Source organism: Somniosus microcephalus, chromosome 1 (assembly GCF_052327205.1).
Source record: "Somniosus microcephalus isolate GS21.2 chromosome 1, FLI_Smic_1.0, whole genome shotgun sequence".
Taxonomy (NCBI): Eukaryota; Metazoa; Chordata; class Chondrichthyes; order Squaliformes; family Somniosidae; genus Somniosus; species Somniosus microcephalus.
The window spans coordinates 383,116,613-383,140,146 of NC_140987.1; the positions used below are offsets into that span (position 1 = coordinate 383,116,613).

At 42.4% G+C, this 23,534-nt stretch overlaps 1 protein-coding gene across 9 annotated transcripts; it reads right to left on the reverse strand.

Moving 5' to 3' along the window:
* Positions 1-1,306: 1,306 nt before the first annotated feature.
* On the reverse strand, positions 1,307-22,327 carry tmlhe (trimethyllysine hydroxylase, epsilon). 9 transcript variants are annotated; one of them, XM_085996591.1, is made up of 9 exons: positions 22,195-22,324; positions 19,982-20,028; positions 16,694-16,877; positions 14,262-14,438; positions 13,764-14,040; positions 5,781-5,900; positions 4,837-5,073; positions 3,251-3,389; positions 1,307-1,820 (listed from the first exon to the last, which is right to left on the reverse strand). In XM_085996591.1, exons 2-9 carry the CDS (start codon positions 19,985-19,987, stop codon positions 1,689-1,691), a joined length of 1,272 nt encoding a protein of 423 aa, XP_085852717.1. In that variant the 5' UTR covers positions 19,988-20,028; positions 22,195-22,324; the 3' UTR covers positions 1,307-1,688. The 9 variants fall into 9 exon arrangements, with proteins under 9 accessions (XP_085852717.1, XP_085852699.1, XP_085852726.1 ...); XM_085996573.1 differs by having other exon boundaries at positions 16,694-16,880; XM_085996600.1 differs by lacking the exon at positions 22,195-22,324 and adding an exon at positions 21,659-22,011.
* Between the last annotated feature and the right edge of the window lie 1,207 nt (positions 22,328-23,534).

A 23,534-nucleotide genomic window follows, 5' to 3' on the forward strand; every position in this document is an offset into this window, starting at 1 on the left:
TTAAGCTACAGTTTGGTATTTTGAAACATTCAACATTAATGAAAGTTGTTATGCAAAGCCTAGTTGTAGTGGCGCTTCTTAGTTTCCAAACAGGCAGGCCACTGGGCTGTGGGGCTTTTAACATCGAGTAGACGCGTGTCGAAATAAAACGTTCCCAAACATAGCTTTGTCTTTTAAATGGTTTACTATAACACTTAACAAACAGAATTACAAAGCAAATACGTATAAACGAACACGGTCAAAAACTGTACTGCTCCAAACCTCACAGCTTCTGCCTCTTTCACCACGTGCAGTTTAAAACTGTAAGATGGCTGCACCCATGTGTGGCTTAGGGACTGTTCCATTGTGGCAAGAATGAAGGGGGTGTCGAACTATACTACTGGAGCAAGAAAATAGGGGGTTTCTTAATACAATAAGTCGTTCAGGTAAATTAACTGTATTATGCCATTTAGCCACTATTTTAAAGTATTTTCTTAAGCTTTTATGGCTCTTACACTAGTAAAAGCACAATATCTTATCCATAGCATTGCAGTTTTTATAGTTATAGAAAATGATGGGAGGATAATGCCAAATTACATAGAGTGCACATCACTGACCTAGACTTTGGTTTCTTTGTAAGTGGTGACAGAACATGTTAAGATCAGTGACTACTGATCAAGGAACACAATTGGATTTAAAGTCAAGGCAGATTACATACTGGCAAACTGTAGCCGAGTTTAAAATGAAACTACTGTACAATTATGAATGCTGTTTACTCTATACTCTCTCTGCTGTGTAGTTTGAGAGCACATCCCAAGTCCTGTTGTACAAGATCATACAACAAGTCCCTGAATGATTCCAAAACAAAATTTTACTGTGTACAGTGACAGTTTCCACATCATTTAACTGGAATAATGAACTTCACTGCCCATTAGGAGCAACTCCATTTTTAGGGGAGGCAAGACAATAAAGAGGAAGTGGAATGTTGAAAGGTGACAATATATATTTAAAGCTTTAAAACTCACTTATGCAAATGGTTTTTAATTAAGGAAAACAAAATATAATGTAATTTATAATTCATTTTGAATAGTTTTATAATTCATTTTGAATAGTTTCAATCAATACATCAGAAAATGCTGGAAAAACTCAGGCCAGGCAACATCCGTGGAGAGAAAAGTGAGTCAATCCCTTTGTCAAGACTGGAAAAGCACAGGAAATGAAATAGATTAAGAGGCCAGGCTGGGAGAGAACAAAGAGAAGTGAAGAGACATTGAGGTATTCAAAACGAGAAGAGATGGTGATAGGACTAGTGGAGACAAAAGACGGTTCTAGATTAGGTGTGAAATGTGCTTTCACACCTAATCTAGAGCCGTCTTTTGTCTCCACTAGTCCTATCACCATCTCGTCTCGTTTTGAATACCTCAATGTCTCTTCACTTCTCTTTTTTGTTCTCTCCCAGCCTGGCCTCTTAAATCTATTTCATTTCCTGTGCTTTTCCAGTCTTGACAAAAGGGATTGACTCGATTTTCTCTCCACGGATGTTGCCTGGCCTGCTGAGTTTTTCCAGCATTTTCTGATATTTCAGATTTCCAGCATCTGCAGTATTTTGCGATCGTTCAATCAATACATGCTCCACCAGCAGTTAAAGTTCAAAAATACATCTGCCAGAACGCTGCCACATAATTGGTCATCTTTAAAGTTCAGTGTTTTCAAATTTTGATGCCAAGAAATCTTGCGGTGTTGAACACATCATCTCTCATCAGGTAACAACCACACAGTCGTCGGTAACCAGTGAATGCATCACGGCCATGCAGGACTCTCCAATTATCCACAAATAGAACCTGTAGTAGATACAAGCAGCCATTTACCATTTCAGCACATGGGCAACAGAGTTCCGACTTACTAGTATGGAGCAACTACTGCAAGAATTAACAGCATTGTGCTCCCCATCCCAAAGAGATGTAGAGAAGTGTTCAGGATCCAAAAGTAGCTTTAGTATATAGCTCAGGTATTCTACATTTCAGTTGCACGAGTTGACACTGTACTTGTCTCTTTAGGCAGAGAAAATGGAGGGCAAATAAAAACTTCGGTGACTCATCTGCCAAGTCGAACAATTCCAGCCATCACACAGCAGGCAGAGTGGCTAAATTACTCATTTGCTGTTCAAGGGCAACACAATCACCTCAAAAGCAACTCTACATTTATTTATCAATATTTAAAATTACTACAGTGAAGGGGTAGAGTTTAAAAAAATTGAAGTCAGCCACTAAATCAGAGTAAATGAATCTGCATGTCATGGACATGCTAAGTTTTTTTCTAAAAAGGCTATGAATGAAATGCTATGCAAGTATAGCCCTTAAACCTATGCAAGAGAGGATGGTAAGAAATACTTTGACAAACTACAAGGGCATGAGGCATAATGCATTTTTTGCCACAAAGTACCCTATAGTACCCTTCAAATAAACTAGTTTATGGAAACAGTGAACCACAAACCTAAAAATTTGCAGTTAAAAGTTGCAACCAGTATTCTATGACAACATCCACCACAGGTCAGGCATAAAACTTTTACACTCAATATGCCTTAGAGGGCCAGTATAACACTCCTTTCATTGGGACATGCCCCTTTCACCACTGCCTGAGATGAAGGAATGAGGTTGTGGATTAAGCTAATGCCCAGTGAAGCATTTTCACCTATCAGAAATGATTATGAACGACACCATTTTTGCATCTCCTCCTTCAATGCAAATAATCCTGATCTGAATCCTTCGCAGAGTTAGTCATGTAAAGTTTAGAATTAATGGATAGTGATGCAATTCTAAGTGTGTTGAAACATTTACATAAACACCTTGTAAACCCTAGTTCTGATATTTGGTGGGGTGGGGTTTCCCATTACCTAAATGTATTTATCTACAACAGAATGCAAGACTACTCCAAAGCTGTCAAGTTGAGATCACTTAAGGCGTTGTGCTGTATCCTCGATCCATGCATTGCTCAGACAGTAGATGGGCTGGGCCATTATTATAATCCCATGTGGTGAATGGATCTTGCACCGAAACTAACGCCCAGTCTTGGAAACTGCCACATTTTAAAGTCGGCAGTTAAAAACAAATTTACCTTACAATAGGAAACAGTTCTGCTGATTCAAGCAAGTGAATATTTGCCTCCTTGATGTGTAATTGCAGTATATGCAAAGGTCAAGTACAAGACCAGAAGAGGGATTTGTAACAATATTTAGAATCTACACAATTCAAATCACCATCTGCTCCCTTACCTTTCCAGGTTTGAGTTTCACCCAGATTTCATTCTCTGGCTTCCTGAGTTCTGTTGTAAGGGCTCTGTGTGCAACATACCACTGGTGGACTACATCATGAGGCACAGTGCTTATAACCGTTCTATCATAATTGTTATACCTGTAGACAAAGCAATAGTTAAAAAGATGCTACCTGTTAGGAAATAAAGATTTGAAAAATGGGTGCTGTTTGAACAATTACAGGGTGATTTGATAGAAGATTTAAAATTAGAGGTAGGACAGAGTAGATAGAAACAGACTGTTTCCAGTGGTTAAGGAATCTATTTATAAAAAAAGGGACACAGATGCAAGATATTTAGAATGGAGCAGGAGAAACTCTTAAGTGATTAAAACACAGAAGGTTGAGGCTGCATTACTGAGTTAGTGATGGACACAGACCATGTTCCATAGCTGAAGAAAGGAAGAAGAGCAGGATGTGCACATGGATTAGGATTACTGCTCATGGAAGAGAACCAACAACAGACTGTTTTTGTAAAGGATAGCCTAGTTCCATGTTGCAATCTCAATTAAAAGCAGATCCTCAATCATCTAGTGGGAAAGAAACAAGTGTAGTACTGAGCCACAGTTGTAAAAGTTCCATGTTCAATTCTTGATCTGCAGCAAGTTAGTTAGCCAACTTCAGCTGGGGGAATATTGTTAAAAAAAATGATTCTTTCATGGGATGTGGGCATTGTGGGCAAGGCCAGCATTTACTGCCTATCCCCAATTGCCCTTGAGAAGGTGGTGAGCCACCTTCTTGAACTGCTGCAGCCAGTGTGGTGAAGGTACTCCAACAGTGCTGTTTTAGGTAGTTCATGAATTTTGACAATGAAAGAACAGCGATATTTTGAAGTCAAGGTGGTGTGCTGTTTGGAGGTGGTTTTCCCATGCGCCCGCTGCCCTTGCAGGTGGCGGTCGCAGGTTTGGGAGGTGCTGTCAAAGAAGCCTTGGCTAGTTGCTGCAGTGCATCTTGGATGGTACACACTGCAGACAATTTTTTTTGGACACTCCTGTACTAGGAAAAAGAGGGGGAAGCCAAGGTTCCTGCTTATTGGTGACCTTGGCTGGAAACTGAACAAGAGAATTTCATGAATAGGATAGTCCTATGCCATGCATGGTTAAAATAGCTACAATGCACCATCAAATTCACAAAGAATGGCTACGATACTGGAGGGCCACTGGCATCTGTAGAAATTTACATGTGTCAGGGTGTTCTGGGATGGGTGGGGGAAAAAAAAAGAGCAAAAAAAGATAAGGGAATTCATCTGGGGGAAAAAATGTGTTATTCTGCAGTCAGTTAATGTGAAACTCAAACCAGATTACAGTTCATCCCAGTCTGAACAATTAGATTAATTTACAGCAATCCTTAAAAGGTAATGTATTCAGCCAATTTAAGGGGTAAACCACTGAATCGTCTAAACTTTCAGGAGAGGAATAAAAAGAGAGATGCTAAGTCAGACACTTCCCCTTACTGGAAACTCCTCCCCACCTGCTGAAGTGTGAGTAGTCGTACATCTGCTCCTTCGGAGAAGGACAGAAAAATTAAAACAGCTGTTGCTTGCCCTCACCTAATCATGTACAATTCATTATTCCATGGATTAACATTCAGAACTGGTCCAATTCCAATCATGTGATTGTGACATTGTCCTACATTCTCTATGTATTCATGTTTTATTGGCACTTCAGCAAGTACTTCAAAGTTGTATGGATTTTCTTTTCGTACATTGTTTGCAGCATTAAACCCATCCTCCAACAGAGTTCTTCCACCTGTTCCGTCATGCCTCAGACAATGGAACAACTGAACTCTAAAAAAGAGAAGTTAGCAGGATAGATGCCATTAGACAACAAATTAATTTAGGGCTCAGATTATGTGTGACTGGATGATAAACAGAACATCCCTTCATCTCTAGGAGTGCTGGAATATAATCCAGACTAATGGAGGTAAAATTATCCTCTTGGACAGAATTAGTTCTTAGCCCAATACCCCTTGCACTGCAGCCTTGACAGCAAGTTTCAGATGGTTATTCAACAATGAGACATCATCCCTGCCCTACATACAGTTCTAACAGGGTTCACCAGATAATGATCAGGAGTGTGAATTCTGGTCAACTTTTCCCTTTCTACCACTTTGAACCCCAACAGATCAGCAACACCACAGATGGGATCAAATCTGGAAACATTCCTGGTCTGCCTCAGGGGAATGAGCAGAGATTGCATTGGATTCCAATAGGGCATTTAAAAAAAAGTTAGAGCTCTAAATTTTACCTCAACTTAATGACTATGCTACCCTTTTTAAACAAAGTGACAGGCAATACTTCATAAGAGAATAAAGTATTTTTGTTTCTCCCCCCCCACAAGTGGGCTGGTGAACCTTAATGGTGGGGTCAGTAGAACTACAGACCCAGCAGCAGATCAGCTGCCTTAAATCTTTGCTGGGGAATGGTGGGTGACAAGAGGAAAATGAAAGTGAAAAAACCTAGTAATTTTACATCCCGACAAGTAATGCACATACCCACATGGTTCCTGAAAATAAGTTGTGTCTATATGCCGATCCAATGCCACTTTTGTGTAAGCAGTGTCACTACGAGAGAAGTCTGAAGTAAAATCCCACATTCGGCCATAAATAGACTCCCTGTAGCAATAAGAAAGCCAATTTACAACCATGTCAAAATACACCTGGAAGAAAATTTAGGTTTTTTGCTTGTGTTCACCAAACATTACTGAAAAATATTGGACAGCTACAAGTTGCTTGCTTTTTGAAAATACAATAGGAATTCCAACAGTATAACTCGACCCCGTTCTTCACAACAGCCATTAGGTTTTTTTGATCAACAGAAACAGTTGGTAGCATAATGCAAGAATTTGAGGGACATGTGCCCTCCCGACTGCTGTTGCACAAACTATGGGCTAGAAATTCAGTTGCGTGTGCGACCAGTTACCGCCCAAAGAGGGCTTCTGCGCCAGTAGAGGAGTTTGCGCTGATATTCAGCGCTGCGGTAATGGCGGCGGTAGCCGGTAGCGCTGCGCCGGCACCGATGACGTCATCGGTGTGCGCAGTGCCCCGGTTCCGCCCCGACCCCCATATTTAGTTGCGGCCGCCTCTTTCGCAGCGGCCGCAAACAACGTTGTGAAGACCGGGCCGTGCTGCAGCCTTAGTGGCGCTAGTTAAGGCAGAGGTGCGGCCAGCCGCTTTTTTGGCGGCCGCCTGGCCGTACCTCCTTCCCCGGCCTCCTCCACCCACCCCCCCGCGGCATTGCCAGCTGCTTTCCGCGAGCCCGGCACTTCTCCGTGGTGCCGGGCTCATTTGCCGGCACTATCAAGCGGCGAGCTCCCCATTGCAGGCACCTCCCCCTTAAGAGAAGGAGGAGGCCTGCAGTACCGCAGCCTGCCGCTCCGCAGGGGATGGCGCAGCGGCACCTACAGCGCTGAAATTCAGTTTCAGCGCCCCAAGCGGGGGCAGGCACACCCTGGAATAGCGCCCGGTTCCGACTTGGGGCGCAAAAACTGAATATCTGACGGGCGCAACTGGCTCCGCGCTAACTTTTGGGCGCTAGCCAGCTGGCGGGGCCTTACTGAATTTCTAGGCCTATATCTTTTAACACCAACACTATATTTGAGATAATGTTCCCATTTCAAATCAATACCCTCACTTAATTCAGATAATCCTGAACTTATGGTCTTGAAAGCCAACATTAAATTTGAAAATGTATTTTTCCCCCCAACAAGTGTTATTTTTTAAAAAGTCAATTAAAAAAATATATACACACTACATCATTACTTAGCACAAGGTAGAGGCAGGGCAAGAGACCAATCTTTAAGAAATGCATAACAGGTTGCTGATTTAAGGAGTTGCAAACCATCAGCCAGAGTGAAATCCTTCAGTAAATCAAGGTTAAATACAGAAACCAAGCAAACAATTATACTCCTCAATGGATAAATGTCATAACCAGGAGGAGTATGCCAAGAAACAAGTGGCATTGGCAATAAAGACAGCATAATGACAGATTCATGGGTTCTGAACTTTTTCCTTATAGCTACTTGGTTAAGGCATCAGAATCCTGAAGAAGTTGTCCAATTTTTAAGGTAAGAAAGGAGGAAGTTAAAATTCCTCTACCAATTCCAATACTGCATTAACCATGAACTTTAATATCTTCTGCAGTTTGTCTTTAGGTGAAAGTGTAAATAATTGCACCCGTCAAAAGTATTTATATTTGTACTTTTCTGTAGATTCACAAGTATTCCATGGAGCGTGAAGAAATACATTAACTTGGTACATTCACATTTCTATTCAACACCGCCTCCTCTACAGGTGTAGATGTGTAAACTGAACAGCAATGCTCTCCAGAAAGACTGCCCAATAGCAAGTGAGAAATCACCACATTAATATCCTTCTTGGATTATGTATAATTTTGTTTAAAAGGTTACTAGATTTGAAAAAACTTTTCATCTAACCACTGAGACAACTTTTAGCTTTCCAGCAACAGTTACACATGGTAACTTCCACTACTCCTCAGACTTCCACTATATTTTTGGACGGCTTCTTTCAGTCTACAGTGATTAATCCTACTCTGGTAAATTGAGACCGAATGTCTTCCCAAACACCAAGTGTAATTTGGCTATAGAGAAAACAAATAGGGCTTTGGTTGCATAGCTAGGACCACAGTATAAAATAAAGACTACGATATTTAGGAGGACTACACAAGACTTTGGGAGTATTATTTCTAGTTTTGGTATGATTTGCTGTCCTTTAAAAAAGAACGGAGATTTGCAACAGTAAATATATAATCAGTAATTAATTAGATCTAAACAGATTTTAAAAAACCAAAATGGACAGCCAAGATCTGTTGCCTGCAATTCACATGCCATGTGGGAACTCCAAGACGCTGCAAGTGTCCTGGATAACCATGTGTGCAGGAAGTGTCTCCAGTTGCTTGAAGCTCAGGGTTTGTTTGAAGAGCGGCTGGAGTCCCTGCAGGGTATAAAAGAAGGCAGAGAATTTCTGGAGTGCATGTTCCAGGAGGTGCTCACCCTGCAGTTCGGGAGGATAGCAAGTGGATGGGCAGGATAGAAAGAGGCAGGCAGTGCAGGAATCCTCCTGGAGCCAGTTTTCAGTGCTGAATACAGAGAGGATGACGACATCTTGGAGAGTGCAGTCTAAAGCACATCCACAGTACTGTGGGGCAAGTGACTGCACTGCAAGTGTAGAAATGCAGTGGTCATAGGGGATTTGATAGGCATGGGGATGGGGGGGGGGGGGGGAGGAAATAGAGGTGTTTCTGCAACTGCCGACCAAGTCCTGCATGGTGTGTTGCTTCCCTGGTGCCAGGGTAAACAGCCAGAAGTTGTGGTCCATGTGACCTGGGGGGGAAAGTTGATGTCCTGCAGTCTGTTTCAGGAGCTAGGGAGAAAGCTAAAAGCAGGACCACAAAAAAGTAATCTCTGGATTACTACCCATGTCTCATGCTAGTGGGTATAGGGAATAGTAGGATAAAACAGGTTAGCATGTGGCTTGAGAAATGGTGCAAGAAGGAGGGCTTCAGGGTCCTGGGGCCTTGGGACAAGTGGGACCTGGTTGCAATTCCGAGCTGGGACCAATTACCTTGCAGGAAGGTTAAATAGTACTGTGGCGGGAGGGTTTAAACTAATGGAAGGGGGATGGGCATCAGGATGAAACATTGAGATATAAAAGGTGCACAGAGGATTGGAAGAAGCAAATAGCACTAGAGTACAGGAATGAGGGATCAGACAGGGGGCAAATGCAAAACAGTCCAAGATAGTTTGAGAGTGCATATACATAAACATATGGGAATGTGGTAAATAAGGGTGGTGAGCTGCAGGGACAAGTCACCATATGGAACAGTGGCAATAACAGACCTGGCTCAAGAAGGGAATTTTATATTCCTGGCTACAAGATATTCAGGAAAAAGATAGGGAAGAAAAAAGGGGGGCTGGTGGTAGTATTGATCAATTACATATCCCTTTCCAATACTAATAATTTTTGAAGGGTCAAAGGACAGTTTATGGTTCATAAGGAGCAAGAGGGGCTATTACACCACTGGGTGTATACTATAGGCTGCCAAATAATGGTAAGGAGATAGAGAAACAAATTACAGAAAGCTACAAGAACTACAGAGTGGTGATAATGGGGGACTGCAATATCCGAATATAGACTGGGATAGTAGCAGTGTAAAGAGCCAAGAGGGGGAGGAATTCCTGACATGCGACTCCCTTGACCAGCGAGTTTCCAGCCCAACAAGGAAGGACGCAGCACTGGATCTAGACTGGAGAATGATGTGGGGCATGTTTCAGTGAGTGTATTTGGGGAACAGTGATTCGATCAGGTATAGAAGAGTTATGGAAAAGGACAAGGTACAATCAAGCATAAAAATACTTACTGTAGGAGGGCTAACTTCAGTGAGTTGAAAAGGTATCTGGCACAGGTGGATTGGAAAGCAAAACAGTAATTAAACAAATGATGGTTTGGGTACAGAGTAGACATATTCCCATGAGGGGGAAAGATAGGGCATCCAGCTAGAGCTCTTGGAATATCCAAAGGTAGATGTTAAAATGAGACAGAAAAGAGGCTTGTGGCAATTGTAAAGGTTAATATAGTAGAGAACCAAGCTGAATATAGAAAGTACAGAAGAGATCTAGAAAAAAGGGAAGGGCAAAGAGTGTAGGAGAATAGATTACAAGACTTGGGTTCCAATTAGCTGCTAAACACAAGGTAGTCAAAGGAAGGATGGGGCAGTTAAGGGACCAAAAAGGAGGCAAAGGGTATAGTTGAGATACTAAATGAGTACTTTGTATGTCTTCACTAAAGAGGACGTGCCAATGCAGCAGTAAATGAGCAGGCAGTAGAGATACTGGGTAGGAAAACAAGGTACTTAAAGTTACCAGCTCTCAAAGTAGAGAAGTCACTTGATGCATCCTAGGTTACTGAGGGAAGCAAGGGTGGAAATTGCAGAGGATCTGGCCACAATCTTCCAATCCTCTTGGATATGGGGTGGTGCCAGGGGACTGGAGGATTGCAAATGTTAAACCAGTTTTAAAAAGAAATCCAGCAGCTACAAGCCAATCAGTCCAATGTGGGGACAGAAGACAAAATCTGGGACAAAATTAATTGGCTAAGGAAAGTAAACACTGATTTGTTAAAATGAACGCGAGTTCCTTGATGGAATTCTTTGATGAAGTAACAGGGGGTTGGAGGGTAGTGCAGTTGAAGTTTATGAACTTTTAAAATGGCATTTAACAAATACCACATTATAGATTAGTCAGCAAAATTAAAACCCATGGGATTAAAGGAACAGTGGCAACATGATACAAAATTGGCTAAGGGACAGAAAGCAGAGGTGAAAAGTTGTCAGACTAATTCATTCTTGGGACATGGGCGTCACTGGCATTTATTGCTCATCCCCAACTGCCCTTGAACCGCTGCAGTCTGTATGGTGATGGTACTTTGTATTGTGTACAATTTGGGTCACTTTACCAAAGGAAGGATATACTTGCCATAGAGGGAGAACAATGAAGGTTCATCAGACTGCTTCTGGGATGGGTGGGAAGAGAAATTGTCCTAGGGAGGAGAGATGGAGTAGACTAGGCAGAGTTTAGATGAATGAGAGGTGATCTCATTGAATTAAACAAAATTCTTACAGGGCTTGATAGGGTAGATGCACAGAGGATGTTTCCCCTGGCTGGGGAGTCTAGACCCAGGGGTTACAGTCTCATAAGGGGTTGGCCATTTAGGACTGAGATGAGGAGAAATTTCTTCACTGAGGGTGGTGAATCTTTGGCATTCTCTACCCCAGAGGGCTGTGGAGGCTCAGTTGTTGAGTATATTCAAGACAGATTGATAGATTTTTGAATATTGAGGGATCAAGGGATATGGGGATAGTGCAGGAAAGTGGAGATGAGTTGAAGATCAGCCATGATCTTACTGAATGGTAGAGCAGACTTGAAGGGCCAAATGGCCTACTCCTATTTATGTTCTATGTTCTTAATTACTCCCATAGTGCAGTTAGGGAGGAGGTCCAGGATTTTGACCAAGTGATGAAGTAACTGATACATTTCCAAATCAGGATATTGTGTGTCTTGGAGGTGATTGTGTTCCCATGTACCTGCTGCCCTTGTCCTTCTAGGTGGTAGAGGGTTTGGGAGGTGCTGCCGAAGAAGCCTTGGCAAGTTGCTGCAGTGCATCTTGTAGATGGTACACATTGCAGACACTGTGCTGGTGGTGGAGGAAGTGAATGTTTAAGATGGTTGATGGGGAGCCAATCAAGTGGACAGCTTTGTCCTGAATAGTGTAGAGCTTCTTGTGTTTTTGGAGCTACACCCATCCAGACAAGTGAAGAGTATTCCATCACACTCCTGACTTGTGCCTTGTAGATGGTGGAAAGGCTTTGGGGAGTCAGGAGGCGAGACACTCGCCACAGAATACCTAGCCTCTGACCTGCTCTTGTTGCCACAGTAGTTATGTAGCTGGTCCAGTTAAGTTTCTGGTCAATGGTGACCCCCCAGGATGTTGATGGTGGGGGAATTTGGTGATGTTAATGCTGTTGAATGTCATGGGGAGATAGTTATTGCCTGGCACTTAAGTGGCAAGTAACATTGTCATCACAAATCAGCCCAAGCCTGAATGTTGACCAGGTCTTGCTGCATGTGGGCAGGCATGGACTGCTTCATTATCTGAGGAGTTGCAAATTAAATTGAACATCGCAATCAACAGGGAACATCCCCCACTTCTGGTCTTATGTAGGGAAGGTCATTGATGAAGCATGTTGGGCCTAGGACACTGCCCTGAGGAACTCCTGCAGCAATGTCCTGGGGCTGAGATGATTGATCAACAACCACAACCATTTCCCTTTGTGCTAGGTATGACACCAGCCAGTCGAGAGTCTTCCCCAGATTCCCATTGACTCCAATTTTACTAGGGCTCCTTGATGCCACTCAGTCAAATGCTGCCTTGATGTCAAGGGCAGTCACCCTCACCGGTCCATGTTTGGACCAAAGCTGTAATGAGGTCTGGAGCCAAGCGGTCCTGGTGGAACCCAAACTGAGCATCAGTGAGCAGGTTATTGGTGAGCAAGTGCTGCTTGATAGCACTGTCGATGACACCTTCCAGCACTCTGCTGATGTTTGAGCAGACTGATGGGGTGGTAATTGGCCAGATTGGATTTGTCCTGCTTTGTGGACAGGACAAATCTGGGCAGTTTGCCACATTGTCAGATAGATGCCAGTGTTGTAGCTGTACTGGAACAGCTTTGCTAGAGGCGCAGCTAGTTCTGGAGCACAAGTCTTCAGCACTATAGCCAGGTGGTGTCAGGGCCCATAGCCTTTGCTGTATCCAGTATACTCATCTGTTTGATATCACATGGAGTGAATTGAATTGGCTGAAGACTGGCTTGTGATGGTGGGGTCCTCAGGAGGAGGCAGAGAGGGATCATCCAGTCGACACTTTAACTGAAGATGGTTGCAAACGCTTCAGTTTTGTCTTTTGCACTTGGGTGCTGTCATCATGGACGATGGGGATGTTCATGGAGCCTCCTTCTTACTAAAATGGTACCAGGGATGAGACACTTCAGTTATGTGGAGACTGCAGAAGCTGGGGTGGTTCTCTTTAGAGCAGAGAAAGTTAAGGAGAGACTTGATAGGTGTTCAAAATCTTGAAGGGTTTTGATACAGTAAATAACGAGAAACTATCTCCAATGGCAGAAGGGTCAGTAACTAGAGGACACAGATTGAAGGCCATTGGGAAAAGAACTAGAGGTAACTTTAATATATAAAAACCACAGTGAGTGGTTGTGATCAGGAATTCATTGCCTGAAAAGGGCAGTGGAAGCAGATTCAATAGTAACATTCAAAAGAGAATTGGATAAGTATTTGAAGGGAAATAAAATCACAGGGTTATGGGGCAAGTGCAGAGGACTGGAATTAATTAGATAGCTCTACCAAAGAGCAAGCACAGGCGTGATGGGCTGAATCATTCGATGATTCCAAGAGGTATTTTCCAATTGCTAGAAATTGCAATTGAGGATTTAGTTGGTTGTGTTTTTGTCTCTCCCAAGAAACTGTATGGGTAGTGGGTGGGTCAATGTGTTTGTGCCATGTTTGGATGGACTGATGGCATTCCCCTCCCCTAAAATGTAGTTTATAGCCAATATCCAAATTAAAATATACGTTAAAGCACCTTTCACAAATTACAATCTAGAATCCAACTTCAACCCACTTACCTACCAAATTACTACAATAGTATCTTGATGCATTAAAGATAATTGGCTGCAAGTTTAGAACATTTCACACAACTGTAGGGGTGACATTGAATGGCCTATGCTGATAATACAAATTAAGGAGATAGGCAGCATTACATTTCATCTCAATACCCAGGATATTAAACAGAATCAAACTATACCACAAAAAGAAATAAAAAAGAGCCTGGTTATTTCAGGACTTGCAAAGCACCATCTGCCAGAAAATCATCACTACTTAAAAATCTCACCTGATCAAACCAACACGTAAAGCTACAGCTTCTGTTGCCTCAATACTCACAGGGACTTCATCAATAAAAGAGACACCATAAAGCAGGAAGGTCTCCAAGAATTTTTTTAGTTCCTCATCAGACTCCATCATTGCATTATAAGTGACATAAGGCATTTGGGCTTCTTTATAAACAGCAGCATTCCAAAGGATACGAGATTGAACTGTCTGCTTCTGGCCTTCAAAAGAATATTTTGCCAACCATGACAAGCCATACTTTGTCATATGATTATCTGGCCCTGCAAGTGAAACAGGAAAGAGACTGAATTGGTAACAAGCAAAGGAAAAAGAATCATGCCAAGCATGCTCAAATAACTTATTACAAGCCAGCACTACATAAAGTACAAAAGTGACAAATTAACTTTATTCTCAGACAGGATGAAAAGTCTCCCAATTCTTAAGTATTAGCTTTACTAAAAAAAAAGACTACTATGCACAAAGGAGTAATTTAGTAACTTACAGGTTATGTAGATTGTATCATTATCAGAACGTATTTTTATTGGCTTGATGGCCAAATCCACTTGGGCTGTATCTAAGCTCCGCTGATTGGTCTTTGGGTTGTAACACGATGCAGAGCGGCAATGATCTCGTAGCCAAACATAATCTAAACGCATCACCAAGTCAGAATACTTCAATTCTGTAATAGGATTGGAGTTCTTTAATTTTAAGTAGCTTGACAAGGCATGCATTTAGTTAGCTTCATTCAGTTAAGTCAAATAATTGCAAGGTTATTAATGTGGACAGAGGGAAGCGAATGGAGCAAAAGACAAAACATGTTAGGGACCATTGTTTTTTTTTAAAAAAAACAATAATTGGCACTACTCACACAACTCAAATGCGAGTGCACCAACACAAGTTCATTAGCGTGCATGGACTGGTCAGATTTTACTTTAAAATATCTCACTTCACACAAAGCTTACTCTAGTCCATATATTCATGGATGGAAAGACATCAGCATTGTGCAGTGGGATCCTGCACATTTGAGCTGCTGTGTGGAGTCTGTGCCTGCAGCCAACAGTGAGGTCATGCATAAAGTTTCATAAAACTACCAATGATTATTTCTCTTCAGAAAGAAATAGCAGTTTAGGAATGTGGAATATTATGCAATTACCTAAATGGGTAAATGTAATAACTTTTATTGGAATTATGTGCTTATAATACAATTATTTATACATCTACAGATTCAGGCAAGTCAGAAATCAAGATGACTGCTTGAGCAACTAAAAAAGTGATGTGAAATCCAGCCTTTCAAATGCTTGCTTTCAGTGGAAACTTTACTTATCTGCATTTCAGTGATTCATTATGGTTAAGTTGCTCATTTGAGCCAATCAAAAAAGAGTAACTTTCTTCTATGGTCAGATAATGGGCCATCCTGTACATTTAGTATGCAACACAATATTCATGCAATTTAATCAATCAGATATAAGATTGTTGCTTCACGGTGGTAAAAAGCAGAGAAATGCTGCAAGTGTGCTTTCTTGGGTGATCCTCAAGTATAGAGAGATAATGGCACCACTCACACCGAGCCAAAACAACTCCCATACCATTGGCATGCAGACTTTAAACCCAACTCAAACACTAGGTCAGATGCCTGGTACTGATTTATCAATAAGCTATTGTCTTATAAAAAAGGAGGACCTTTGGAGCCAGCTATAAACTGAAAAAGTCTCAGATGTAGACCCTTGAAAATCAAGTTTAACCTAAACATGGCAACAGGATACAGAGGTTCAGTGTGCGACAATACCATGGAATGAGACTAGAGATGGCTAGCACATCCATGACCTAGAGTTTCCTTGGAAACTGCACATTTATTTTTCTCACATCCAAGGATTTTCTTTTATAGAAAAAGTGCTTAAATCAACATATGTCATGGCTGAGATACCAAACCAAATCTATCCCCATTATTGCTGGAGCTCTAAATGTCACCAAATTTAAACAAATAAATTCTCAACACCTGCATATTCTGAATTTTAGCCAAGGCCACCACCTTCCACAAGGCCACCACCTTCCAGTTTCTTTAAAAAAAAGGCTCAGCCCAGTTGAAAAGCACAACCAGCCTGGGACCAACTTACCCACCTAGCAGGCCAAGAGGAGAAAGAACATCAAACCAAAAGAACTGTTGCAGATGTGGTGTTTCGAAAGAGGGGATTAAGATAAACAAATACACCAATTCTGGTCAGTCATAACGGCACAGAAGGAGGCCATTCAGCCCATCGAGTCCGTGCCGGCTCTGTAGAGCAATCCAGTCAGTCCCATTCCCCCGCTCTATCCCCATAGCCCTGCAAGTTTATTGCCTATCCAGTCTCCCCTTGAAAACATTGTGTGTCGCCGCTTCCGTCGGCAGAGTTTCAGGTCCTCACCACTCAGCATAAAAAAGGTTTTTCCCTCACATCCATCCCCCCCCGCCGTATCTCTTGTCCAAAACCTTAAATTAGCGTCCTTGTACCATCAACTAGTGGGAAAAGCCTATCCAAACCCATCATAATCTTGTACACCTATCAAATCACCCCTCAACCTCCTTTGCTCTAATGAAAACAAATCCAGTTAAGATTCCACCATCCTCAGAACCATTCTGGTAAATCTCCTCTGCACCCTCTCAAGGGCCTTTACATCCTTCCTAAAATGTGGTGACCAGAATTGGACGCAATACTCCAGTTGTGGCCTAACCAGTGTTTATAAAGGTTCAGCATAACTTCTCTACTTTCGTACTCAATACCTCTATTTATGAAGCCCAAGATCTCATATGCTTTACTAACCACTCAATATGTCCTGCCACCTTCAGGGACCTATTCACATTAACTCCCAGGTCTCTCTGTCCTTGCACACTCTTTAAAACTGTGCCATTAAGTGTATATTGTATCCAAACTCAATCCAGAACATTTCTTGCCTTACCCAAATAATCATCATGCATCAACCAGGAACAGCTCAAAGAGTCTGGAACACAGTGTAGCTGTCGTACAGTTACTGCAGGTAGAAGCTTCCTTATCCGACATTGCCATGGTCTCTGTCCTTGAATGTCAGCCCTCAGCAGATGCTGTATACCGACACCAAGACGCTGTAAGCGGTCCCAAGACATCTTCTGGGGGGGGGGGGGGGAACAAAACAGGGCATTTAGAGTATGAAATTCATTACTTGCATTAAGCATTTATATGCTAGTACTGCATTAAGTTCCCTCCTCCACTATTGTAACAATAAGTGGAGGAAGGCATTTTAAGGCTGTATTGGTACAATTTCAGGGCTGTTTTCTTATCTGAAGTAATGCAAGTATGCCAAGCAAATGATAGATTACACATGTGCAGGAGCCAATTACATGCATAAATTTAAATGCCCGAGAGATGGTCACATGAAAATTAAGTAGTTAATCTAAATATGCATGTTTGTGTTGCCTTGGTCGACGATTACCAGTCACCATGCTGCTAAGGGGAAGGGAGGGGGTGGGGTGGGGGGGGAGGAGGAGGGGGGGGGAAGGAAGAAAAGAGAAAAAGAGGGAAAGGGCATGTTAAAAGAAATTGGACTCACCTTGTTTGAAGCACATTCATTGAGCAAATGAAAGATTTGCTTTGATGCTTTTCAAGTAGGCAGATTACAGCACTACCAAATGGAGAACACATGGTGAAAAAATCTTCAGTTTTCCTTTCAAAGTGCACTTGTACCAACCCTGATCCAAGTGCATGAACAAGAGTGAAGCACCTTCAAGATACTTCACATCCAGTTAGCCATGGAATGACACAACATGGGTTTATCTGTCAGTACTAGATTTCAACCAGCACTAAAAAGAGTACCTCAAAAAAAAATGAATCCAGAATTCTCATTCCCTCAATTCTGCTCTCATTCCACATGGTCTACAAGTCTCAGTTGTAGAAAAAAAGATCTTAAGACAAGAGTTAACATAACCTGTAACAGGCAGCTGGAGTTGGGGACATGAACTCCATTGGGAATTATCGCTATTGAGAAACAAGTAGAGAGTGAGACTCAAAAAGGTGAAGCATGTTGGCTAAATAGTTCTGCAAAAAAAAAATGCAAAACAGAAAATTGATAACTTACTGTTGCAGGAAGCAACAATGGGATACTTATAAAAACAAAACATCAACACAAGTTAAAACCACAACTATGTAGTAGAAGCAGTCAGAATAAATAGTATTGTCCTGTGTTTAAGATTACTGGTGTTCTGAACACTAGCATTTTGAGAACTCCACACAAAGTGTGATCTTACATTTGAAGGAAACCAGCATCTGCCTTGCCAGATATTACAAAGGTCTTTACCACCTCATACATGAGCCCTTCTAAACAGTCTAATGACCCATTAACCATGTAACATCTCAATGTATAGATTATGCTTAAAAGTCAGCTCATTGTGGTGGGTAGCATGTTTGAATACAAGGCAACCTAACAATTCTAACATTTTAAGAGGACATCCCAAAATAACTAACTTGGAAAGTAGCCACCAACTGCACATTGAGCTTGACAGGAGATGCTGGGAAGAGGTTTCCCCTGGCTGGGAAGTCTAGAACGCGGGTCAGTCTCAGAATAAGGGGTCGGCCATTTAGGATTGAGATGATGAGAAATTTCTTCACTCAGAAGGGTTGTGAATCTTTGAGCATCCACAGCCCTATGGTAGAGGATTCCAGTCGTTGAGTATATTCAAGACAGATCACTAGATTGAGATACTAAGGGAATCAAGGGACATGGGGATAGTGCGAGAAGGTGGAGAAGGGGTAGAAGATGGGCGGAGCAGGCTCGAGGGGCCAAATGGCCTACTCCTATTTATGTTCTTATCTTTGATTAAAGGAAACAAGTTGTATTAAATTGATCCTTATACCAATCATTGTCCAAGCCACACCCAAACTGACATCTGCAGGTGATGTTATTTTATAAACAGCAAAAAGGAAAAGTGCTTTAGATAACTGAAATGTTAGTTTAAAGTGCATTAAACAAATGTCTTCGCTCCCCGTGTACAACAGACATTTCCTTTCTAATGTATAGTTCAGAAGATAGTGCTGCTCATATGCTCCTGCAAATAATTTACAAGCTGTTAATGTGAATCAGTTGCACATCATATCTACTAGTGGTGAGCAAAACCAGTTCAAGAGTCCAAATGCATCATAAACTAAAAATTGTAATAAAGGGAACAGCTACATCATAAAATGATCCCAGCTCAATCCTCATTTACAAATTCCTTCATGGCCTGGCCATACTCTTCTTGCAGACTACAAAAAAGTTTGTATCCTCCACTTTCAACTCTGGCCTACTTTGCATTGCCACGTTCCTCTACTCCACATTTGTGGCAGAGTCTTCAGCCATCATGGCTGTTCACGCTGGAAATCTGTTCCTAAACCCCTCCACCGTACTACATCTATTGCCTTCAAAAGCCTCTGCACACCTAGCTCTTTGTTTTCAGTCATTTGCTTATGTTAATTTTTCCTACCTTATTGTAAAAGCACTTTGGGATGCTATATTTGTGTAATTCGCTAAGGGGCCATGATTCAAACATGATTGATACCAATGGAGGCTTTTACATCCATGTGCTGATGGCAGAATATATATGTGGGCAACCTCTATTCAATGCAGGCCAGCAACTGAGCCACTAGTCCTGTACTCTATGCACTCAGGATGACATCTGACTAATACTTAGCTACTTCAAGAAGCAGTTGCTTCCAGTGCAATGCCATCTGTTTCATTTACATTCCATAACGTTACACCAATATGTAGAGCAACAAACTACCGACAGTATAAAAGTTGCAATTCACAACTGTCTATTTAATAGAGGTATTCAAAATCATGACTTCCCAGAAACTGGCAGAGGTATTGACAGGTCAAATGGGTATAGTACTGTAGTGGTTATGTTATTGGTCTAGTTATTCACAGGCCTGGACTAATAATCCAGAGAATGAGGGTTCAAATCCCACAATGGCAGTTTGAGACTTAGTTCAGTTTAAAAAAAAAGTTGAAATAAAAAGCTGGCGTCAGTAAAAGTGACCATGAATCTGTCAGATTGTCATAAAAACACAACTGGTTCACTACTGACTAAGAAGAAGGAAACCTGACAACTTAACCCAGTCTGGCCTGCATGCAGCTGTGTGCCAACTTAAATTGCCCGTTGAAGTGGCCTAGGATTGAAGTGGCCTAGGATTGCACCCTGTTGCATCAAACCACTACAAAGAATAAGCATTGTAGTCATACCTTCATCACATGGTTCACGAAGGCCCAACACCATCACCGCAGGGTATCTAGGGATGGGCAATAAATAGCAACCTAGTCAGCAACACCCACATCCACAGATGAATACTGGAAGCCACATTGCTGGCCTGCGCAGGTGGACTGAGCCATGCAGTCTCCTGGCAGCCTTGGGGAGGGGAGCACCCTCCTGTATCTGGAGGCAATATTAGCACTTGCTGCTAGGTAGCTGCTGTTTCTGGGAGCACTGGTGAAACCCCTTATTTGATGGGTCTCAGAATCTCCCAAGTCAAAGTGCAAAGGAGATGAAACAATGTTTATATGCTTGCATCATTCTAAAATCAAGCAAAGTGGAGCTCAATATCCATGTCAAATGGCCTCGGACTGTTGGTGAAATGTCTATTAGAAGAACTGACTATCTTGGCAGTTCCTCCAGTATTGAAACCTTGCTTTTTTTTAAAACTTGTATAAAAAAGAGTGTGTTTTCACTGGTTGCAATTATAATGAATCTCATGTGGAGATGAAGCAAATGGAAACCTTTCACCTCCAGTTCGTCTCATACCAGAAGCAAATGCATTGGACCAGAATGATACAAGATGGGCACTACAACAGTAATTAGATTCCTTTAGGTATTCCTTTTAAGGATTGCACTGTACTTTGAAACCTTTAAATAATACACCAACAATAATGTACCACATGAATACTTAACAGTTCACTGACCTACTCAAAATTACATTTAGCAGGATAATTCAATACTAGGCTGTTATTATATCCAATTTGCTCCTCTTCTCCTTCCTTCCCAACCATGGGCATGACTTGTGCAAACTTTGATTGGGAAGGTCAGGAGTGTAGGAGACAACAGACAAGCTAACTCCTGTCCTCAGTCAGCCACAGTCATTGCCAGCAGGAATCTGGACTAGGAAGGTTGACTGGTTTTCCCTTCCCTAGCCAGAGCACAGAGGAAAATTATAGGTCCTCTAGCTGCGATCAGCTAATTCAGCAAAAGCAGAGATCAAACCTAGGAATTTTCTGTATGACTCAGCCACTTCACCATAAACTCAGCCATCATTGGGTTGGGGGAAGAAAATAGGGGACAACTGCTGCATTATTAAAATATACAATTAAAAAACTATTGGCACAGAGGGGACTGGAGTTCAGCTACTCAATAAATTTGTAGTTAATTAAATCATGTCCAAGATCCATCTCTAATCATCATTTTACTCAACACTTTAATACAGAACCAGGTAGTCAGAGTAAAATGATAATTAAATTCATGTCATGATCCATCTCCAATAATAAACTCCAAATTTAATACTTCTTCAAGGCATTTATATACAGAAAGCAGCTCTTGAGTATGTTGATCAACCAGCCGAGCTGCAGTCAAGTAACAGTGCAGATGAAAAACTAAAGCTGGTTTTAAAAAGCAAAAACAAAACCACTTCCACACAGCAATCAACTAGACGTTGAGTCAGCTGCTACAGGCTGCATTTAGTGTAGCCTCCTTACAATCTATCAATACGGCTTAAAAAGGTCCAGAATTTACAAGGAAGTTTCCCCGTGCAAAAAACCAGTAAACAAGTTTCCTGCAATTATTTGCACCAGTTCTGAACAGGCGTAAATTTAAACACAGCAACACCCAAAGTCACTATTGTTTTATCGCTTTTTTAAAAAATGTATCCTTACTTAAGACACGCACTGTATTTTCTAGATCTTTAAATGCTTTTTAAAAAAAAGGCATCAGAATCAGTTATAAAGAGAAAAGCATCCACAAACGCAATGTGCATAAATGATGGTTTGATGGCTTCAAACTTTAATTTTCATAAAAGGCCATCTCGAAATCTGTGCGGTGGCAGCCATAAAGTCCATTAATAGAAAAAGAACTGGAGCCACTGGAAAGTTGATCCCCCCAATGTTGAGAGTTTCCAACGCAAACAGCAATATTAAAGCCGAGCTGCGGGCAGGAGCCAAAAAATCAGACGCAACCGCGACATTTCCCCTCGACCAGCTCTCTCCCGCTTTCCAAGGACGCGCAAAGTTTTCCTAACGGGGAAAGCACGATTACAAAGCGGCGCGGTGCTGTGGGGTGGGTTGAGCTGGGCTGGAGTTCTTATACCAGGCCCTGTCCCACCTCCCGGGAACAGCGGCTCCTCGATACACCTAAACAAGGCAAAATCCAATAGCTAAAAGCAGCAGCCGTCGCTATTACAGAACAGCCTTACCGTAAGCGGCTACAAGCAGCTGAGATAAACAATTCCAGAGGCAGCCTTTCCCCTTTTATATACCAACATCGCCGCTGCCTGGCATCTTCACTGCATATGCGCGCCCGCCTGCCCTCCTCTCGACAAGGGCTGTCAATCAAACACCATTCCCACCATCGCTGGGAACAGAGGGCACTCTGCATGTTCAGGACTGGAGACCTGTCCATGTGGCACTGAAAATTTTCTTCCATCATTTTTTAATGAGCCCAGTTCATATTTCCACATTGCCTTATTTGGCCGTCTGAAATCCACCTGCTTTCCTACAAATGCAAGTGTTGAGTATATTAACAGCAACTTGCATTTATCTACAATCTTGAATTAAGCAAAAACAAGACGATGCCACCTTCCACAACAGTGTTTCCGACATGCCTTCCTTTTTCCGCAACCGAGGATTCCCCTCTACCGTGGTTGACACGGCCCTCGACCGTGTCCGTTCTATCTCCCGCACTTCTGCCCTCACCCCTGCCCCTCCCTCCTGGAACCACGATAGGGTTCCCCTTGTCCTCACCTTTCACCCCACCAGCCTCCACATTCAACGGATCATCCTCCGCCATTTCCGCTACCTCCAAAGTGATCCCACCACCAAACGCATCTTCCCCTCCCCTCCCCTTTCAGCATTCCGTAGGGACCGCTCCCTCCGAGACACCCTAGTCCACTCCTCTACCACCCCCAACAGCCCTTCCCCTTCGCCTGGCACCTTCCCGTACAAGCGCAGGAGATGTAACACCTGCCCCTATACCTCCCCCCTTCCCACTGTCCAGGGCCCCAAACACCCCTTCCAGGTGAAACAGCGATTTACTTGTACTTCTTGCAATCTAGTATACTGTATTCGCTGCTCACGATGCGGTCTCCTCTACATTGGGGAGACCAAACGCAGATTGGGTGACCGCTTTGCGGAACACCTCCGTTCAGTCCGTAAGGGTGACCCCGAGCTTCCGGTCGCCTGTCATTTTAATTCACCACTCCATTCCCACTCGGACCTCACCATCCTTGGCCTCTTGCATTGTTCCACGGAAGCTCAATGTAAACTCGAGGAACAGCACCTCATCTTCCGATTAGGCACTTTGCAGCCTTCCGGACTCAATATCGAGTTCAACAATTTCAGATCATAACCTCGGCCCCCATTACATTTTTACTTATATTTTTTCCCACCCCTTTGTTTTGGGTCTTCCCTTCCCCCCCACCTTTCCTTTTTTTCTCTCTCTTCTCTCTCCCACATGGCAGCTGTCTCTCTTTCTGCCAGTACACTTCACACCTAATGAGCCGTCTTTTGTCTCCACTGTCCTATTAGCATCTCGTCT

Excerpts from the sequence above, each read along its gene's own strand:
- tmlhe (XM_085996573.1), bottom strand. Across the intron at positions 5,074-5,780 it reads TATTTTCAGGAACCATGTGG|AGTTCAGTTGTTCCATTGTC; the intron begins GTATGTGCATTA and ends TCTCTTTTTTAG. Across the intron at positions 3,390-4,836 it reads AATGAATTGTACATGATTAG|GTATAACAATTATGATAGAA; the intron begins GTGAGGGCAAGC and ends CTTTGTCTACAG.